At 31.8% G+C, this 22,939-nt stretch overlaps 1 protein-coding gene across 4 annotated transcripts in view; it reads right to left on the bottom strand.

Moving 5' to 3' along the window:
• Rasa1 (RAS p21 protein activator 1) overlaps positions 1–22,939 on the bottom strand; it is a 109,874-nt gene that overhangs the window by 16,249 nt on the left and 70,686 nt on the right. For all 4 annotated transcript variants that reach the window (XM_015497873.2, XM_048800251.1, XM_015497872.2 and 1 more), the window contains 12 exons: positions 17,295–17,382; positions 14,946–15,023; positions 13,253–13,410; positions 12,524–12,600; positions 11,281–11,453; positions 10,577–10,736; positions 9,404–9,546; positions 7,632–7,747; positions 6,704–6,790; positions 4,498–4,565; positions 2,716–2,804; positions 1,452–1,529 (listed from right to left, as the gene is read on the bottom strand). In XM_015497873.2, coding sequence (XP_015353359.1) covers positions 1,452–1,529; positions 2,716–2,804; positions 4,498–4,565; positions 6,704–6,790; positions 7,632–7,747; positions 9,404–9,546; positions 10,577–10,736; positions 11,281–11,453; positions 12,524–12,600; positions 13,253–13,410; positions 14,946–15,023; positions 17,295–17,382 — 1,315 coding nt within the window. The remainder of the gene's footprint in view (positions 1–1,451; positions 1,530–2,715; positions 2,805–4,497; positions 4,566–6,703; positions 6,791–7,631; positions 7,748–9,403; positions 9,547–10,576; positions 10,737–11,280; positions 11,454–12,523; positions 12,601–13,252; positions 13,411–14,945; positions 15,024–17,294; positions 17,383–22,939) is intronic.

Genomic DNA, 22,939 nt, shown 5'->3' with positions numbered 1-22,939 from the left:
CATTTGGCTCAGTTCACACCTGAAAATACTAACATACTGACTTTAAAACTGATTCAATGTGAAAAAAAACTTCTACATAATCCATAAAATTTAATCTTACTAAGAAATGCAGGATCTTAGAAATTATAAATATATCCTCATTTATTTTTAATTTTTTATTGTTGGTTGTTCAAAACATTACAAATTTCTTGATATATCATATTTCACACTTTGATTCAAGTGGGTTATGAACTCCCATTTTTACCCCATATACAGATTGCAGAATTACATCAGTTACACATCCATTGATTTACATATTGCCATACTAGTGTCTGTTGTGTTCTGCTGCCTTTCCTATCCTCTACTATCCCTCCTCCCCTCCCCTCCCTCCCCTCCCCTCTTCTCTCTCTACCCCCTCTACTGTATTCATTTCTCCCCCTTGTATTATTTTTCCCCTTCCCCTCACTTCCTCTTGTATGTACTTTTGTATAACCCTGAGGGTCTCCTTCCATTTCCATGCAAGTTCCCTTCTCTCTCCCTTTCCCTCCCACCTCTCATCCCTGTTTAATGTTAATCTTCTTCTCATGCTCTTCATCCCTACTCTGTTCTTAGTTACTCTCCTTATATCAAAGAAGACATTTGGCATTTGTTTTTTAGGGATTGGCTAGCTTCACTTAGCATAATCTGCTCTAATGCCATCCATTTCCCTGCAAATTCTATGATTTTGTCATTTTTTAATGCAGAGTAATACTCCATTGTGTATAAATGCCACATTTTTTTTATCCATTCATCTATTGAAGGGCATCTAGGTTGGTTCCACAGTCTTGCTATTGTGAATTGTGGTGCTATGAACATCGATGTAGCAGTGTCCCTGTAGCATGCTCTTTTTAGGTCTTTAGGGAATAGACCGAGAAGGGGAATAGCTGGGTCAAATGGTGTTTCCATTCCCAGCTTTCCAAGAAATCTCCATACTGCTTTCCAAATTGGCTGCACCAATTTGCAGTCCCACCAGCAATGTACAAGTGTACCCTTTTCCCCACATCCTCGCCAGCACTCTATTTATAAAGGCCTGTATGAGGCATAGGTAGAAACACTGAAGCAAACACCAAATCCATATTTTATTCCTAGAAAAGCCACAAGAACACCCAGTCTCTAGTCTATTTACTTTTTTAATCTGATCAGAACTGTGGATTACCCATCCTGTTTCAAATCTTATAGTAGATGTAAAGTGAAAGCTAAGGAGATAATAAATACCACAGTTACTGATATGGAATAGCCAAGAAGATAATGAACAGCAAGACAGAAACTAATACATTACACAGGTAGGTCAAAAGCCATAATAATGTATGCTTAGCATAAACCATGAGTCTTTATGACTCAAACAAAAATAAAATCTATTTCAGTTCTGGATACAAATCTTCCTAAAGATTTTTAAGTACAGGTCTCAAAGTACTTAAAAATTATATACGTACCCCAAGTTCATCTAAAAACATGATCATACGATGTTTGTTGCTTTTGATGAATGGATTGACACCTTCCATATAAGGCTCCTAAAAATAATTAAAATTAAAAGCTTACCATATCCATCAGAAACAACTGCTTGAAAAACTACACATGTAGCAGGAATTCTTAGAAATCTAATGTCTATAAATAGCAGTTTATAGGACTTAATCACATGACACCATATTTCTTATAAACTGTTATGTTAAGGAGTTACGGCATTTTTAATGAAAGAATGATAAGTTCTGGACCAAAACACAGATCATAATATTAGTCTGGTAGACTCAAATTACTTATATGTACGTTCAAAAGTAATTACTAAAAAACCATCTAGATGTTAGAACCAGCAGAGATTATAAGGAATTTAAAAAATACAGTGTAACATTCCACAATATTAAAATATATAATTTATAACCTGTCTCAGAATTCAGATAAGGAGTTTATAAAACATGGTTTAGCTTTTGAACTTATCAAACTAAAATCCAATAATACTTTAAAATATTCTATAAAACATAAAACGATTAATATTAATACATCTTAAAATGAACAAGAAATTCAATAACACCTCAACAGGCAATTCCAAAGGTGTAGACATGAAAGTCTAAGAGTAATGAAATGAGACACAAAGCAACATTATGCGTATTAAATGGGAAAAAAATGAAAATATCTACTGAGTTTCGACAAGGCTATGGGGAGCAAAAAAATCTTAGGGCAATATAACATAGCAAAAGCTATAATGTGTTTATTTCAATTTGTAATCCTACTTCAAAGTTTAGGAAATAAAGGAGAAGCCTGAAAGGAAGTGTATAAAAGGATACTTATTATAGCAATAATAGTGATAAATAGCATGTAAATATCCAAAAGTGATTTACTTTGAGGTATGGAAAGAAGTCTGTCACATATTAAGTGCAAAAGCAGTTGACAATATGATCCCAACCAGAATATTAATAGTTATTTAGTATAATCATGTGTGTTTTTAAAACTCACCTGAATTTTAATTTATTTATTGTGACATTTGACTTTACTAATAACTTTGTTCCATGATTTTTATATTTAAAAGCAAGGGAATCCTGAGAAATTTGTTTTCTATACTGGTGAAAATTATTATTTTTACCATATAGGTATCTACTACTTAATACGAAATATCTGCTACTGGAAATTTATTTGAGCTATATTTATGACTTTATCATGTAAAAGTTTCCTTCACAAATGACATTTTAAACAAATTGTTTTTACCTTAGCTCCAAATTCCACAAGATTTGCTAAATTCTGCACAGATTTAGCTACTAATATCAGTGTTCTTGCAGCAATCGGAGATGGAGAATCTATAAGAGAAGTGGGCACAGGTAAACAATTCTATTTAGCACTTTAGTATTTCATTGCTCTTAAAATACTAACATTCTTCTATTAAGAACTCATAATGCTTGAAAAAAAGAACTTGAGTTCAAAGGGGAAAAAAGGAATACACTTTACTGTGCTTCTAGTTTTGTGAAAAGGGCACTATGAAGTTCAGAAATTCCAAACTTGTTGAAATTATTTCAGAATACCTCAAAAAGATTTTTATTCCTAAAGACTGTCATTCCACATATCTTTCACAACAATTCTCAAAGTCCACATATCTTTCAGAACAATTCACAGAGTTAATTTTAAACCACTAAACAATTTGGAATTTAAGCAATTTCTGGCTCCCAACTTTATTTCCAATTTATCTATAGATAATTCACTTTAAAGAACAAGAACAAAGGTATTCTGGGACCTCTGCTTTATTTATTAATAAACTTCAGAAATATTTTAAAGTTCAGTTAGGATACACTTCTAGAGAACACAGTTGAATGTAAATAAAATTTTTAGCTATTAAATATATAAATATGTTGTAAATATTATAAATAGAAATATTAAAATTAATATAATTATTTACCTGCAATATCCTATAGGCAGTCTCCCTGACTGCTTGATTTTTTTAGATCATACTCTTAAAACAGCTGAGCTATAAATATTGTTGAGTAGCAGATAAGAGGCCAACATTAAGATAAATGTTTCCAAAAGAATTCTAAACTCCTGAGTCTTAACAGACTCATAGATTTACTCATTTTAATAGCAATAAAAAATAACTACTGGGATGTGGTGGTTCTAAAAGTAAAAATCAAGATATCCCAAAATATTTTAGTTTTGAGCTTCAAATTATTAGGACAGTCAGGTGCAATGGTGCATGCATGTAATCCCAGAGGCTGAGGCAAGAATACTATAAGTTTGTGGCCAGCATGAGCAATTTTGTGAAACCCACTCTCTAAAAATGAAAAAAGCTGAGGATGTAGCTAAGTGGTAAAGTACCGCAATCAGATTCAATCCCAAAAACTGCAAAAAATTTTCTAAAAATTTTTAAATTATTAGGATAAAAACAGATCTGATGTCTTCTATTAATAATGGCTCATTATTAAATTTGAAATTTAAGTATCACAGTTATTCTTTCTTTGAAAGAAGCCTACAAGTATATCCAAAAGTCATTCTATAATGAACATGTAGGTAAATAAGAAAAACTGAGTCACATTGTATTGGTGGTTAAAAAGGCTGATTAACATCATATAACTGGTAACAAATTTTCATGGGAGGAACCAGCTCTAACATAAACAAAGAGCAGTACTGTGAATTGAGGTAGAATTTTAATTAGATCTTAAAAAGAAACTCCAGTGTACATCAATTGGGCATGGATTAAGCACGCAAAATTTCCCAACTTGCAAAGGCCCAATTATAGTCTGTAAAATGTCTTAAGAATTTGAGATACAAGTAGGGATGAAAAGAAAGTGAAATGTGTATAATTCTGCCATCTCAGCCTTAAAATAGTAGATGAAAGAAAAGCTAGGAAGCCAAATAGAAAAGGTAAAGAAGTGAAGAATGAAAGGGAAGGGTGCTTAGAATTTGATAATTTTTCCAAAATCAGATTTAAGAGTATTCTTACCAATTAATATGAACTGTTTGCTAATTTTATTTTCATTTCAAAATTCATCAAAAGCTAATTACCTGAGATGATATTAAACATCCGTGGATTCAGGATGGCAGGACAGATAAGCCGAAGAAAAACAAAACCACTGAATGGGAGGGAAATTTTCTTTTTTAGAAAATAAATATAAACAATTATTAATACTCATAGAACCACAACCTTTACTCTGAATTAACGCAGGGCAGCCCAAAGATAGAAAATTTAAGAAAAAAGTAAATCAAAGCATTGCATTTTGAGAACATGTATATCTACTTCTTGAATATATATTACCCATTTTCTCCAAATTGGGGTTTAGATTAATTTTGGGAAGACATTAAATTTCATACAGCATTTACTATCTTAGCTAAGAATTTCTGAGATGCTATAGTAGTACAAATAAACTCTTTCATAGATGTACAGTTCTGTATTCCTATTACTCTTGATTCTTTTTTATAAACAAAACATCCCAGTAAAGTCTGTTATAAATCAACTTGGTTGTTATCAATTTTGTTGATGAGTCATAAAAATAGAAATCCAAAGGGACTTCTTATTGGTAAATGAAAGTGTTTACTACAGTAAATAGAATGATGAAAAGCTCTTAATAAAGAAAAATACTTTATGAATTCTAAAGTTTATCAAAACTTATAAAGTTCATAAAATAGCAAAAATTAGTAGAAAGCATATGGCATAATGATGAGATTTTATCTGCTGATTTTACTCAGAGAACAATTAACTAACTTATTACATAGATATATTCCTACTGTACCTCCTTTAGTCACTTGTACCAAGACTATATATATTGTCCAGTAGATTATTTTCTTTTAGGAGGAATCCATACTAATACTTGACCTACTAAAAGACAAGCATTATTCCCTAAATAGTTTATAAAAAGTCCATCTAGAGACTACTGGCACAGTCTTTGTTATTTGTTAACCTGCAAATGTATTCTATATTGTTAATTTTGGACTGTTAGAAAATAAATGCTATTTCTCAAACAGCATTTGTAGCAATTATGTAGCTATAATTAAATCTTTAAATCTGGATTTCACTCTAGTAGGCTTTGTGAACCTAAAACTTAACCTGGCTCCATGTAAGAATGCAAAAGTGGACAAATCTACTTTGTTAGTTTTTAGAGATTATTTTAAATTTAAAAGGAATATGTAAGTACCTACACATATTTAAAAGGTTGGCCCCTAAAACACCTTGTGATACTATATCAATATTATAGGAGAATTTTCTACTGTGCTTAACAGTTAATTTTCATGATAAACATAACTATTGAAATATTGTTTGTAACCCTTTTCCTTTCCTCTGTTACCACTATAACCAATAAGTAGAGAATTTATAATTTTTAAATATAACCAATCAAGAGAGTTATTTTGAGGTGGTGTTTTTTTTTTTTTTTTCCTCCTCTCTTTGCATAATAGTGGTACGGGGTCTAACAAAGGGCTTTTGCACATGTTAGGAAAGTGCCCTGGTACTGAGCTATACCCCTACCTACCCAGGAAAAATTTCATGTGTGCAAGAAGTAGAAACACTTGAAAAAATTTAGATTGGAGGGAGGACTAATACACATTTCAAAACTAATTGCTAAAAGACACCAATATATAATATTATATATTGGTGTCTTTTAGTAATTACCTGTTTTTTTGAGATCTGACATAACTGACAGTATATATTTTACATAATAAATTATTAGAAAACTGCTTCATTTCTGATGCATTTGCACTAAACTTCCAATGATGTTGTATTGGTAGGGTTGTGCTTACTAACAAAAGCTTGCAACAATGTTAAAGATATCAGGTTGAATTTGCTTTAGTTCTGTCTTGGTTACTAATATTCCATATATCCTTAGGTGAACAATGTAACTTCTTTAAATCTGTTTCTTCATTGGAAGAGTAAGTTAGAATGATAATAATGAAGTTCCCACATATAAGCTCCCAAATTCCAAAGAATTACCAAAGCAGTTTTACCTAATTATTGTTGAATGATCAAACTGAAACAAGCTTTGGAACTGGAGGCTTTGGCTGAAGATCAGCCCTAAGTAAAAGACTGTGTTACAAATCAATTAATCAGTATATAAATGGTTCAATTATTGCTCTTCTCTCTTAGCACCAAATGTCTCTCTCTTTCTCTATATGTGTATATGTGTACGAATACCTAAATAAAAATGTGTATGTACACACACACGCAAAAATCAGTGTGTGCTATATAGAATGTTGTAACAAATGAATTAATGAAACTTACCTAACAACTCTTGTTCTCATGGTGGTATTTGTAGGCCATTTGTGTTGAACAGATTTCTGTAAACACCCATAAATATATCTCAGTGTCCTGCCAAAATAACACAATCATCTCAATACAGAAAAAAAAAGTAAAAAATACTGATTTCACGGCAGCCAAAAGTTTTACCCAAATACACCACATTTTAATTCAACTGGCCTTTCCCCTCAAAAAAGTATTTTGGGAAAAGTAATAAGAAACACATTTAGCAAGAGGTAAGGAAAACATAATCCAGTGAGTTTATCATGATCCAATTTAGACTGCCTGTCTTTAATGAAAGTATGGAACAAATATTGGAATGAGGATAGATAACTATTGTGGTATAAGTTCTGTGGAAAAACACTTTTGACTTGTTAATTACATCTACTTGAATAAGAACGTTCGCTAACACTGGAGGCACTTAAGCAGATATAGAATGATATTGACATCTGGAATACATTTTTTAATTTTTTTCTTTCTTTTTTATTGCAGTGCTGGGGAAAGAACCCAGGGCCTTGTGCATGCTAGGTGAGCACTCTAGTCCAGAGCCACATTCCTAACCCTCTGGTATACATTTTGAACAAGAAATTCAAATAGAGTAAATAGACAACATGTCTTTCATATCTTCTTAAATCTGAGGTGACAGGCCCCCTTTATTCACTTCACAAGATACTAGATATGCATGGTTTGTTTTCCAAATCTAAGTATTTCATTCGACTTTCTTTAAGAATATTTTTCTCTGGATACTTTCACTCTTTTTCCTTAAGTACAGTTCACCTTGTAAAGATTTAAAACTATAACTTTTTCAGAGTATAATAATATCAGGAATAGACAGCTTACATATACTTTAGAAAAACAATTTTTTCAAAACACAAGTAGACAATTCTTGTCAAATGAAGATTTTACTACTTACGGTGGAAGTATTTCTGAAGCCATGAATATTTTCTCTACAAGTTCTGAAAGTATGTTCAATAGGTGTGCTAAATTAGTGTTCACATCTTCATTTTTTTCTAATTTGGATGGACTTAACTAAGGAACAGATAAATATAAATCCATTTTGGCAATGATAAATACAAATAAATCAAGGTAAACAAACAGTTTTCAAGATTCTCAATTTTTCTATTGTATCGTCTTTCCTTTTATACTTTGCATAAACGGGAATTTTAAGTAGCTGCTCTATCATTCATTCCCAACTATTCAACTGAAAACCAAGCAGTGATTAATTAATTTTATTTATCTGAAGGAAAAAATGATTAAATAAAAAGGCTTTTCTGAATGAGGTGGGACTTATATAATGGCTAATGAAAATACCAATGCCTTAGGCAGAATCATAATCCTTTCTGAAAACTGAAATCTTAAAATTAAGTTCTGGACTGGTGTCAATGGAGTGGGTTTAAGAAAGTATGAATTCCTTCTATTAGGAGTTCAGGGATTCTCTACAGACTTGCTGCATTTCTGCATCATCTTTCATGGTTAGATCAACTATGGCATTATCCTAGATTTTCAACGCCAGATCACTCATCTCTTCCCTTTACTAAATAAGAACTGACAACTTAGTGCAGAATTAACATAATTTTAAATTATTTTTGTCAATGAACCTTTATTTGTATTTATATGCAGTACTGAGGATTGAATCCAGTGCCTCACACATGCTAGGCAAGCATTCTACCACTGAGCCACAACAGCAGCCCCAGAATTAACATTTTGACAGTTCCAACATTAAAAGAAATTCCTTATTATTCAAAAAGGTATAATCAGTATCTTTCTTTTTAACTGCTCCACCATGAAAATAATATAATAGCCATGTGAGTTTCTACTCATCATCTTATATATAATGAAGCTTTAATCATACTAAAAACATGATTTTATTTGCTTTCCTTATAATCACCTTTCCCCAAAAGACCTTCCAAGGACAAATCTGTGTTGTGAAGTGTTATGTAGTTTTACAGGTTAAGTAAGCATCCCTAATTGGAAAATCCAAAATCTGAAATGTACCTAGTTACAAAACTTGAGTGTTAACATGTTGCCACAAGTGAAAAATTCTATACTTGACTTCATATGGTGTATCTTAATTAAAGCACAAGCACACTAAAAATATCTTATAACATTACCCTCTGTGTATATAAAGTATATAAATTAGTTTTGTGTACATGGAAATGTCTAAAATCAGGGGCGAGGGGGAATCCCAAATCTGAAATACTTCTGGTCCCAGCATTTTGGATTAAGAGATACTCAATCTGTTCAATAAAAGTCCCTAAAACACTCAAATTTATGTGATGCACATGAAAGTAGCAAATTCTTGTTCATTAGTATAGTAGGAGAAAATCAAAATGAAAATCATGAATTTCTGGTACAATTTAATAATTTCTAATTCCAAAATAAAGCACATGTGTGATGCTGGAGATTAAACTCAGTACCGTACACATTCTAACAAGTGTTTTATGACTGAGCTACATGCTAAACCCCTACTCCTAAAGTACCGCTTTTTTAAAAAAAAATCTTTTTCACATTTTTATAAATGTATTACATACATGTCCAAATACATTTTATAAATGTATTACAGAAGGTATAACTGCTTTGATGGATAGTTTTAGAAAATGTATTTTCCTTAAAATGCAATTTGTTATAATAATTACTAATTAATATATGCTATTTGCTGAAATACTTATAGCATTAAATTCTTACCTCACAAGATTGTTTGCTTTCCATTATCTTTAAGATGGAGTCTTTCAAAGCATGATGAACAAATTGTGTAGCAGTGGCTTTCATATATTGCTCCATCAAGGTACTTGCAAGTGTTGTGGCTCTAAACAGAGTAGTGGCTTCATCTACACAAACATTTATATTAAAAGATGATTTGTAGAGGACTCTACTAAGGTGACCAAATTAGAAATTAAATTATTTTTCTGCAACAGTTATAACCTTTAAGTGCACTATGCAGCACTGAAGTATCGATTATAATGACATAATTCTAACAACTCTTGTAAAAGACTTTCATGTGTGGTAAATCAAAATTAGATCATAAGAAGAAGGAATTAACACCATCATTTTCATATGGAAAAAAGGAAAACTCAGAATCGTTATATCACTTGTCTCAGATCAGTTAGCTAGTTAGTGATAAGACTGAAACCAAAAAATGCCTGCTTTGCTATCTCATTTCATGCTTTGAAAAGTCTGAGTCCATTTCCAAATAATAACATAAAACCCGAGTATAAATTATTAGTTATTGAAACATTTTAATAAATATTACTGGAAAAGAATTTCACTGTAAAATATATACCACTATTTTATCTACTCCTTGACAAATCTATGTATTTTTACAATTTTTATGATTAAAAGGAAATAGTTCTAGACTTTGCAATGTTTTTAGGGAACTTAGAAGCAAATACTGTTACTAAATCAAAGTACTGGGAGGAAATGGATTATTCTGACATTATCAGTAAAGTGGTTAAAAGGACTGTGTGTCCCATGGCCTGGGAACTACTAAGCAAGAAATAAAATTTAACTGACATCAAATGTCCATTAGTAAGTAAAAAGACATTATAGTAAGTATACTAAAGTTTTCTTAATAGAGAAGCTTATTGGGCCATTGATCTAGACTCAGAAATCACTTTCTTAGAGCTTGTAATACATACATACCTGTTACATCAGGAACATATTAGAAATATTAGCCTCCCATATTAACCAATGTAAGGAGGAATACTGACGTTTCAATTGCAATTTTTAAATGAAGAAAAAACAGAATAACTTTTCTCTGCTATGATTTAATTATCTGAAGACAGAGCCCAGATATCTACATATTTATATAATAAACATATAAATCTAATTATTAGCCCATTTTTACACATCCATACTCACCTTCCATGCTTATTTCTCTGTCATTTAGTGTACATAACAACAATGATTCAAGCTTTTCATGAAGGAAAATCCTTAGTAGGATGCTAGCCAGTAGTGTTCGGTCTTGTCCACATACATGTGATAAAGCATAGACTACATGAAGTTCTTTTTGCAGTATAAGCTAAAATGGCATTTTAAAAAAGATGGTTGAAAATTCAGAGCATTACATATTCTCGGTGAGACTAACAGGAAATAGTTGTTTTTCATGTTATTTTTAAAGAAGTAGGTCCTGAATAAATTTATTTAAAATACCAGTATGTTTGATGCCTACATATTTCTTAATTCTTTTTTTGGTAATGGGGATTGAACCCAGGGGCTTTTTGCCACTGAGCTATATCCCCAAGCCCTTTTAATTTTTTATTTCGAGACTGGTTCTCACTGAGTTGTTTAGGGGCTCACTGGATTGCTGAGACTGGACTTGAACTTGTGGTCCTCTGGCTTTAGCAGCCCAAGTCACTGGAATTACAGGCATGAGCCACCATGCCTGGCCATATTTCTAGTCTTGTAAGATCAAAATTATACCACATGATTTTTAAGCTCTGGTTATCAGTATGCCACTAAGCTTTGAAATTACTATATTTAACTTAATGGATCTTTTATTAAATGGTAAATGTTTCTATTAAGAATGTCATTAAAAATAATTAGACTGGCGAATAAGACAGTACCTCTTTAAATTCACTGTACTCTTCTTCTGGCATGATTTTTTCCATAGAATATCGTGCTCGAACACGCAGAGATCCTGGTTCAATACCTTTTAGTGGTATGTGGGAGCTGAGCAGAAACCATTCGTCGGTGGCATGTCCTTTCTGTAACCTGCTTAACTGGCAGCGCATAAATACTTTGAAAGGAAAACAATGACTTCATTAAATTTTCAGTCTTCTCCACAGTGTTACATGCTTTTTATTAAAGGGGTTTTCTACCACAAATTCAGTACTTATTAGCTTACTTCATTTACTTAATGCCTACTGTATGCTAGGTTGTGATGGATGGGCATGGCATATAGAGATGATTAAGACAGGGTCTTGCAAGAAATCGATTATGGTATAGTGTGATAAGTGCTGTAATAGTGGTTAATGCTTTTTAAAGAAATAGTATCTAATTCAGCCTAGGAAAATTAAAAATTCATTCCAAACAGGTAACTCTTGAGCTGATTTGTAATAGGATAAGTGAAAAAGTAGAGGGGAAAAAAGAGAGATTACAGTCCAAATAGGACGTATGGCTTTCCTTTTCTATGATTACTAAGCACATGAAAGTAAAGGGGAACCACAAAAAAATGTTATGTTTAAATAGTATAGCAATTACAGAATAAACATTTTATAGAGATAAATTCAGGCTTTGATCTATCAGTTAATACATATCACTTCCTTCCCTAAGCTTGAGTTTTAAGATGGTATTAACCTAATTCACCCTGATGTGAATGCTAAACCCCACTGACATCTGTTCTAGCAATAGTCTGAGAAGAAGTGTGCTGCTGCTGAGAACAAGAACTAGGAGCATTTGGAGATTAGAGTGAACAAATAACATACTCTAGTTCAAAGAATCCTTTTTTAATAGAGTACATTTTTACTTAGATATGCTAAGTACAGGAAAGTAGGAAAAAGTAGAAAGGAAGAAGGGAGAGGGGAAGTCCCACGGAAAAATTACCATTGTTACCATTTATTCTTTATTTGCTGGAGAAAGACGTCTGTTTTAGTCTTAAGGGCTTAAGTTTACAATATGTACAATTTAGCTATTTTTTTCTTAGATACACCCTCTCAAATAATCTAAACTTTAGATTACAGTAAGAAACTATCTCGAATTACAGTACTTTCATTTGTTTTTAATTTCTATTTTAAGATATATCATTGTGATTCTAAAAATAAATAAAGGATGCTATTTGTACTTTAGAAAGTTTCTATATCAACTTACAGATATCAGGATCTTTGCTTTTCTTTGTTTTATTACTAAGCGTGATTTCAAATCTATTGATGTCAGGAGGAAGATCACTACAGAAGCAAGGAGAAAAAGAATTAATAATATGTTCTAACTACTTGATTTCTTCAGTATTAATGCTAAATAAATCCTCAATTTCTGTTAAAAACAAGTGTGCTACACTAAAAACTAGATTTGACAACATATTTTATTATTTGGTATACAGGAATGCCTATAAGCACACTTTTCTACCATTTTTAATGTCCTAAACTACCAATAATTCATTCAAATAGGTCATAGAAACCCTAGTAATCATTTTGTATGTTTTTGGACTTATCAATAATGCTAATTTATATTAATAATTAGGTGAAAAAGCCAAGGTCATAGCACTTTACTAATAAAGGTGAACAAATGCAACACAAAAGAGTTATATTAAAACATCTAGGGCTGGGGATGTGGCTCAAGCGGTAGCGCGCTCGTCTGGCATGCGTGCAGCCTGGGTTCGATCCTCAGCACCACATACCAACAAAGATGTTGTGTCCGCCGAAAACTAAAAAATAAATATTAAAAAAATTAAAAAAAAAAAAAAAAACAAAAAAAACATCTAGACTTGATTCCTTGTTCTGACAGTATAGATTACAGAGACTCCCCTCCAAAAAAGGAAAGAAAATGCAATATAGTTTTTTTTTTTTAAGTGATTTAATGTAATGATAAAATAAAACTTACTCAAAGACAAACTCCTCAGACCACACTGGGTTTTGCCCTTCCCTTGCATGAGTTTTTGCTACTTGGACGCTATTCAGGTAGATATTACAATATGGATTAGTAAAATGTTTTACTGGTAGTTTATGGGCTTCTTCAATATGTAAAACAAGGCTGCTGACCTGAAGAAAACACAAAAATGATTACCCCAGGTTGAAAGAATTATACATTAGGTTTCTAAAACAATTATTATGAAATAATAAAAAATAGTGACTTGTTTTTCTGCTTGTCTTCTTTCATGTGACATACTACAGAATGCAACATTTAAGCATTTAAAATAATCCTTCTCACTTAAAATTTGTCTCAAATAAAAACACAAATTTTGTAAGTTATTTCTATTATTTTCTTGCAGAGTAATGAAATACACCTTTCTACCATATACAAAAAGTAGACACCTCTCACTACCCTGAATCAAAATCTTGAATGATGGATAGTACTAACCTGAAATATTCTATCACTACAAAAGAGAATTCATTAGCTAAAAAATGTTTTTCAAACACTGTGTCTGCCTTGTGATTTTACAGAAAAGGATACAAATCCAAGGAAGCTTAGTTGCTTATCAGTGTTGGTCCAAAATTCAAGACCTTCTGCCTCCTAGTATCAAGTCATCTTTTTCTCTATTCATCTACATGTGTGAACTTGGACAAGTCAGTCTGTTTGAGCCTTGCCTTTCTCTCATGTATAAAATGTATAAAGACTGCACTGAAGGTCATAAGGACTAGAAACAGTATATATAGAGCACATAGCAGAGTATCTGACACACAAAAAAGGCTCACAAATGTTAGCTATGATTATAGCTACAATTATAAGTTTCATACAACATACAATTTGCTGCTATTTGAAAAAATCCAATCTGATTTTCTATAACATTTAAAATTTTTATGTTTTAATGACATATGGTGATTATGTATATAATTAAATATCCTTGCAAGAAGGGCCAGACTCTAGATTACAGGGTCTGGTTACTTAAATTGCCATTTATCCATTTCCAATAGAATAGTATATTAAATTTGACAAGCGTTTTGGAAATTCTTTCGTCAATAAATATGTATTATATTAAGCCTTTCTAAAAATCCCAAGAATTTAACAATTTTTTCCCCCAATAATCTAGGGATTCCTATGAAGAAAAAAAATCTAAAAGCTGAAGAATATAAAGTTGCTCTTACATACATATAAAAAGAGAACTCCTAGCTTAACTTTCCAAAAATTGAAGTATGGGCCTTGTTATTAATGTTTCAGATTCCTTAAGAGTTATGAAGTAGGTTTCAAAACAATCACTATATAGTAAAAAGCCCAAAAGTCACTCAGGTTAGTACTCTATGTCAGATAACCCTTTCAATAATACTTTTAGTTCTACATTTTTGGGATAGGCCAAAATAATTTTTTGAAGGAAAAAAAATTCCCAACTGAATACATTACTTTTCTTGGTTTGAAGAACAGACTAAGAACCAGAGGTAGGTATACAGAAAGCACTGTCTTTCATAAAGAAATAACACATTGTTTCTACTACTAAAGCAAATGGTAGTAAGGCTTTAAAATGCCTGAAAAGATTAACCTTTCTACAGAAATGTTGCAAAAACATAGAAACATAAAAAGATAAAAAGCAATAAATGAAATATAATGAAACTTGACAATTACAAATCAAATAAAGTTTCACCTGACGAAGACGTTTATTACATGTTCCTGGACTACTTTTCCGTAAATTGCAAAATGCCTGCAGACCTTTCATCCAATCCTACAAAAAATAACATACCATTTGAAAGACATACACATTAATTTGTTTGGTTTCCAACTGTCAATTTCTTTTCTTCAAATTAAATTTTTTTCTTTAGATTTCCATTTCTAGTCTAAGACTATTCTATACTATATTTGTGCCCCAATGGAGTAAGGAAAAAAAAAAAATATATATATATATGTAAAAAATTGCTTGAATTTATGTAGAATCCCTACATTAATTTTAAGTATATCAATGAATGACCATTAATTAACCAAAAGTGTTTCTCCTCAACAAGTACTACCTTGGAAGAAATGTCTGTCTGTAGTTAAGCTTTTAACATTTTATGAGGAGAGAAGGCCAATTTCAAAACCAACTGATAATGTGATAACTGATATGAAAAGCATTCTAATTTTTACCTCAGACCACAATATAAAGATAGAAACATGTAAGTGAGTTGGGTTATTTCCAGCCCTTTAGATATAACATGAGATTTTAGAAATCATTTTGGCCTGATATTTAAATTATAACTACATTTTAAAATGTTAAACATCTACTACTCTGGAAAAAAAAAAGAACAATTTAGGTTTATTAAAAAATCTAAATATTTATTTTAGCTTAAAATTTCTGAAAGACTCTATACTGCTTTATTTTAATTTTTGTCTAGTTTGTTCGCTCTTTCAATGAATCTAAACCATCTGTATTTAAAGAATATTAAAGGAGAGCAAATCCAATCCAAATCAATTATCACAACCCTGCAACCCCAACAAATTGACAAATATTTTTCTTCTTCATGACTGAACTTTTATTTCAAGACTTGGGTTCAACCAGTGAAAAATCCCTCATTTGGACTTTTTATGGTACATGGAAAGTAGATTATGGAAAAAGCATATAAAAACATTTTAAGTGAGACTTGGAAAAAAAACTGAAATGTCATCAAGGTATGTGACACATCTTTATTCAGAAAGAAGGAAAATGACCAAATATCTAGAAGATAGGATACTGGCATTTAAATTTCTATCCCTAAATCAATTTCTATCATTAAAAAAAAAAAAAATCTAAGTTACCAAAATGTTTTGAGCCCTACTTTTCTCATCTTAAAATTGGGAATATATACCTACAAACAAACATGGCATTATTAGGAAAATAAGTATTTGAACTATTTTATAATGATTTGAAATATGACAAACTATAAACTAAGACTCATCATCCATTATATTTTTTCTGAGTCTGAATTTTCATAATTTTTGAGTCAGGGGCCCATACTAGGACCCACAGGATTGTTAAATTATTATTATTAGTTTGTTTTGTTATGTTTTATAGTACTAGGGATAGAACCCAGGGGTTCTATACACTAAGCCTTACATCCAGCCCTTTTGATTCTGAGAAAGGGTCTCAGTTGTTGAGACTGGCTTTGAACTTGCAATTCCTGTTTCAGTCTCCCAGGGTTTGAAGATCATTTGCCTTATATACATGGTTAGCAAATCTGTTCTACTTCCAATCCAGTGAAGCCACTTTAGTTGCTTCTTAGCCATCTTTAAGTTCCTTCCATAAAGTAAAAGCAGAAATAAATCCATATTTGTACAAAATACAACTAAGCATGCCAGAAATATTAACATTTAAAGAAAATGTTTTTAAAAGGAGACTTTTGAAAACATTTCTTCAAAGACTTACTTAAAAATTTTATGTTACAATGATACTGCATATGGGTCAACGGCTAATGCTAAACTTAGACCAAGAGAATATGTAGAAAGAAAATCCCTAAAATATTTTTCCTCTTGATGATTGAACTTTTTGTTCATACAAGGGTTTAACCAATGTAAACAATAATAGTTAACAAAACTAACTGATTTAACTTTGGATTTCACTGAGACTATCTATAATCTTTAATGCAGAGATTTTATATAAACATTCAAAGACTTGACATAGTTTTTAAAGTTCAATTTTAAATTAAAAATAACCCTTCACTGCATTTGTTTTTGCATTTCTTTCAAAAAAAATTTTTACATGTGAAAGTTCTCTTAAAATAAAAAAGATTAGATTTCAGACATCCTTTTATTGCATCTTAAAGGTAAGAGTTTTCTATTCTAATTTAAAAGAAAACATGAGCTAACAGAAATATTTCCAGTAGTTAAAGAAACAGGATCTGTTTTAAAGTATTTTTTTAGATGTTGATGAATCTTTATTCATTTATTTATATGTGGTTCTGAGAATGGAGCCCAGTGCCTCACACATGCTACGCAAGTACTCTACTATCAAGTCACAACCCCAGCTCAAGAAACAGTATCTTACCTCTGCTTGTTCTGGTGTTTCTCCTGCAAAGTAAAAGATGTAATGTTCTTCACTGAAGTGCTGAACTACTATCTGAAAACAGTTTGGCCTTTAAAATACAAACAAAAAGTATACTAAGAAACCTAAGTATTAAAATATTTACATCAACTTTTTTAAAAAAAATCAATACATAATCTTATACATATTAAACTGTCCTAATTTTGAGAAACAATACCCCATAGTTACTAGAACATGACTAAAAAGAAAATGTCACCTGCATGTATTTTAGAAAATGTTGTTAATACTACTAAAATTTTATCAGTCTTTCCAAGTATAAAGTACTGTGTAAAGACAAACTTTTCCTGTGTGCTGAAAAAAGACACATAAGTTGGTTAGGGCCTTGCTAAATTGCTGAGGCTGGCTTTGAACTTGTGACTCTCTTGCCTCAGACTCCCAGGCTGCTGGGATTGCAGGTGTGCACCAACATGCCTGGCCAGAAGGAATTCTTGATCTAAAATATTTGAATGCTCCTATCATGAAGCCTCATCATCAGTCACAAACTTAAATAGAATTTTCATAGACTTTTGTTTCAAAACATTCACTCACTATACTTCATCCTTAATAAGTATTTCTCTGAACAGCCAATGATTTTCTTCTAAATATTTCTGTAATGTCTATAGAATTATCTGTCGTAGTGAAAATGTAGTCTCTAGATACATATGTACAACTTAATTTTCAATTCACAAAAATTGAAATTTTTTTACTGAAAATACTGAGTAGTATCTACTACTATTTGAAAGTGATGACCACAAACAGAATTGGCAGTTTCCATGAAGACTGGTAAAACAAGTAATTCTCCAGCTCCGTGTGAAGCATTATTGCTTCAGCTTTAGCTATTAATTGCATGATCTCATAACAAGCTTCACAAGTTTAACATGATACCATAGGAATATATCTGAGAAAAGAAGAGGGGTAGGGTGGGGGAAACAAACTGTTTTTCATTTGAAGTTTACATTTCAACTTTTGTCCTCCCACAAGAAATAGATATTTAGTGGCATTGTGCTATTATAATGCACTTGGCATCACTGACTTATTTAGAAATGAAAATACAAATAAAATTTCAGGTTGAGAAGAAAAAGATTTACTGGGTTTAGAAATCAAAGTTTAGAATATTTCTTATAAGTAGCCTAGTAAGTGGGTTGAATTACTTTTAAATAGGCTACTATTTTATCCTGTGAAACTAATGACTTTTTTAGTATTATCACCAAATTGTCTTTTATAGTGGTTTCAAAAGTATCTGTACATTAAAGCCAATTGTAGCTGGGCTTGGTGGTGCATGCCTGTAATCCCAGCGGCTCAAGAGGCTAAGGTAGGAGGATCTCAAGTTCAAAGCCAGCCTCAGCAATTCAGGGAAGCCCTAAGCAACTTAGTAAGACCCTGTCTCAATGTAAAAAATAAAAAATGCTGGGGATGTGACTCAGAGGCTCATGCACCTCTGATTCAATCTCTGGTACAAAAAGAAAGGGAAAAAAATTGTAAAAGTAACAATGAAAAAATATCTAAATTATATTCTTTTCAAGAACTCATAAATATTTTACAATAATGAAAAAATTAAATTGTATTAATAAACTAAATGTAAAAGCAAACTAATTTATGCATCAACATGAAAAGAAAATATCATTAATGACTGACCAAAACAGGCAAATTAAATAATATTTAGAACATCAGTGATTTAATGAGAAAGACAGAAATAATGAAGTATAGTCACTATAAAGAGTTTTCTGTCTGCAAATGCTATACACCAGTTCTTTTGCTCTAATAAAATAATGATTTAATAGATTATAGAGGGAGCCATATAATTTAAGTGTTAATTTGAAATGTAAAAATTTTTACTATTTTAATTATAATAACATTGTAAAATTACCAGTATCTCAAAAGGTACCTTAATGATCCATAGCACACTGGTTGAGAAGCTCTGCTTAACTATTCCAAAGAATTTATATCCATCTCAGCTCAAGAACCACCTACTTCCTATTATAGCTGGCCTTCCATATCCATGGGATCCAAACCCACAGATTCAACCAAACACAGATCCAAAATTACTTCTTCTAAATACGTCTGTACTAATTGTACTGAATAAGTACACACTTTTCCTTCTCATTACTCCTTAAATGACAGTTTGACAACTATTTACATATCACTGACATTGTATTAGGAATTACAAGTAACCTAGAAATAATTTCAAATGCATAGTAGGATTTATGTAGGTTCTATGCAAATACAATACCTTTTTGTTTGGGGGTTTCATGAGATTTTTTGCAGTGCTGGTTATCAAACGCAGAATATCATGCATGCTAAGCCAAGTACTATACCAATAAGCAATATCCTGAGTCCTACTTTGCCATTTTATATAAGGGACTTGAGCATCTGTGGATTTTGGTGTTCACGGTGGTAGAACTAATCCCCCAGACTTAGAAGAGACAGACTACTTATCTCAGTACAGTTGCCTCCTAACATCTCATCCTTACTTAGCACTAATACAGTTATTGATAAACTGCACTAGTTGATATTGAATACTGTTGCTGGATCCCCAACATCTACTTTACCTACACATATATAGTAAATATAGCAGCCTTATTATTCATAGATCAATTCCACCAAAAAGCCTCATTCATCGGGGTAATCTCATTCATCTGCAATCCTAAGAATGGTTCTGAGGTGCCTGTATTCCCAATATTTTCAACAATTAAGGAAATGAATGTTTGCCTATACTGTAGGAAATTGGTTTTGAAGAAAATGCAACATAATAAGGAAAGGCAGAGCAAAACTAAAGAAAAGAAGACAACCAACCACATGTAAAGGCCAAGATTCCATATGATATTTTTTCTAATTGACACAAAAATTGTATATTTTTATGGAATACCATGTGACTGTCTCAATACATGTATTCACTGTGTAATATTAAAATTGGTATAAGCATATTGACTTTCTTTCTCCCTTTAATAGTCTTCTTCTGTGGGTAAGTGATGTTGTCTAGTAGCGTTTTTGTTTGTTTGTTTGTTTTTAGTTGTTGATGGACCTTTATTTTATTCATTTATTTATATGCGGTGTGAGAACTGAACCCAGTGCCTCACACATGTGAAGCAAGTGCTCTACCACTGAGCCACAACCCCAGCCTTTTTTTGGTTCTTAGTTTTCATGTGTCTATTATAGGTTTTTACTTGATTACTAGGAGGCTTACAATAAAATATCTTTTGATTATAACAAACTTTTTAATTGACAATCACCTAACTTTGTAAAGTTAGGAAAACAAATGCATAGATTAAAAATAGTAATAAAAAATCTACTCTTGCTCTTTATCCTCCTCAGATTTTGAATTTTTGATGTCCCATTTCACATCTTTTCATATTGTCTATCTCTGGACATACTAAGGTAGTTATTATTTATAATTGTTTTGTTTTTTAGTCTTGATTAAAGACATCACGATTTATGTGCCATTTTTACCATATTAGCATGTTCTGAATTTCTCAGTATAATTAATCCTACCAGTAAGTTTTATACCTTCTGATATTTTATTCTTATTCAGCATCTCTTTTCAGTTTGAAGAACTCCCTTTAGTATTTCCTATAGGACTAGTCTAGTGCTGATAAATTATTAGCTTTCATTTGGGAATGTCTATCTCTCATTTCAGAAGGACAGCTTTGCTGGGTACAATATTCTGGTTGGCAGTTTTTTATTTAAATCTCTCTTCCCATTCCACCTTGATTTCTGCTGACAAATTAATTTTCAGATAAATTGATACATCATTATGCATAATTTATTCCTTTTCTCTTGCTTTCAGAATCCTCTCATTAGAGTTTGGTTAGAATGTCTTGGGATAAGAGTTAATGAATTTAAGATTGATGACCTCTGACCTTCCTTTTCCTTGTATTTGTGTACTTCTCTAAGTTTGTGAAGTTCTCTGTTATTCTCTCTTTGCAATCAAGTCCCTCTTGAACCTCAATAACCCAAATCCTTGTTCTTTTAATACTGTCCCATAGTTTCTGTAAGCTTTCTTCATTTCTCTTTTTTTCTTCTCTGACTATATTTTTTAAATAGCTTTAGAGCTCACTGCTGCTTTCTTCTGTTTGATCATTTCTCCTATTGATGTCTTCTGTTGCATCTTCCATTTAATTTATTGTATTTTCAACTATAGGATATCAGTCTGATTCTTAAAAATGACTACAATCTGCCTATTAAACTTCTCTAAGTTTGAGTATGTACAGCTCAGGAATAGAAGGTGCTGGGTTTAATCCCCAGCACCACCATCCCCCCATCTCATCCCATTCCTGCAAAAAAAACTGGCAAATTACTAAACTGTTACTGTGCTTTCCTAAATTTCATTTGAGTTTCTTAAAACAACTCTTTTGAATTTTGTGTCATAAAGTTAACATGCTAGTTGCTATGTGGTTGATTTCTGGCACATTTTTTCTCTACTAGATTAGGTCCTGGTTCCCTTTCAATGGATGCTTTTTAATATTTGACAGTATCTCACATTGAAGGATTAGAAATTTACTCCAGTCTTTACAATATGGTTTTAATTTGTGTCTGTCCTTCCAGAAAGTCTAGGTAAGCTGTTTACTATGTTTTCTGACCCTGCAGTCAATGCCACTATTTTCAACACTAGATGGTGCCCCAAGCCCAAGTTTGTTACAAATTCAAGTTAGTATATTGTTCAGCATGGAAGGAAGAAGATGTGTGGTAAAAAACTGAATACAGTCCTGTTGTCTAAAGCCCTCAGCTTGGGACCAGGGTGGGCCCCTGATGTCTTGTCCACAGTCACTATGGTCAGACACAATGGGTTCTGTCAGCCAGACTCCAAAGCAACAACTTACACTTCTTCCCCCATGTAATGACTCTCTCCATGTTGTGCTTCCTAAGGCTAGGGAAGGGATAGATAGGACAGTCTACAGCTCCTACAAAATGGGTCACATCCAGAGCCCATAGTCCACCAAGACCAGGGCAGCAAAAAGGCAAAACCAAATCCCATACTATGGCCTGCCTGCTATCATAGTCTATTCATAGTCTGAGACCACTGCAGGCAGCTAGAACTTACAAAATACTTCAATAAGTAATAAAAGTGATGAGCACCTCTACAAAGACTCTAGCACGAAGTATTCATAAAGCTTATGGTGAAAGGTAAAGCCATTAATCTTAAGCAAAAATCTAAATATAATTACAAGATGGATTTGTCTTGTAATGCTTGGTATTTAGCTTATAATTTCATATTTGATTTAAAATCAAAAATGTTGAAATCAATGTAAGAAAATTCAAATCTGAAATTCTTTTTGTACTGAAACAATTTAGCTTTTTTTTTTTTTTTTAAATCGAGTTCCTTGGGGAAATGCCTACAGATAAAAGCAGAATTGAGTATACCTAGCATAATCAGATGCACTGAGTTAAAAGAGAATGTGATAAAATTAGAGAATAGGTGAAAAGACCCAAATTAAGTCATTCAAAGGATTATTAAAAGAGGCAGAGAGAAAACAGGTTATAGATGGATTAAGTACTACTACAAATGTCAAAAGATTAATAAAATAATTTTTTAAAAAAATATTTTATTAACTATTTTTGATGATAATAAATTATTTTCTAATTATCTTTTGATGATTTCTATATTTAACATG

This window comes from Marmota marmota, unplaced genomic scaffold (genome assembly GCF_001458135.2).
Source record: "Marmota marmota marmota unplaced genomic scaffold, marMar, whole genome shotgun sequence".
In the NCBI taxonomy this organism is placed as follows: Eukaryota; Metazoa; Chordata; class Mammalia; order Rodentia; family Sciuridae; genus Marmota; species Marmota marmota.
Note: the sequence above shows the minus strand (reverse complement) of the source record. Positions and strands in the feature narration are given on the sequence as shown.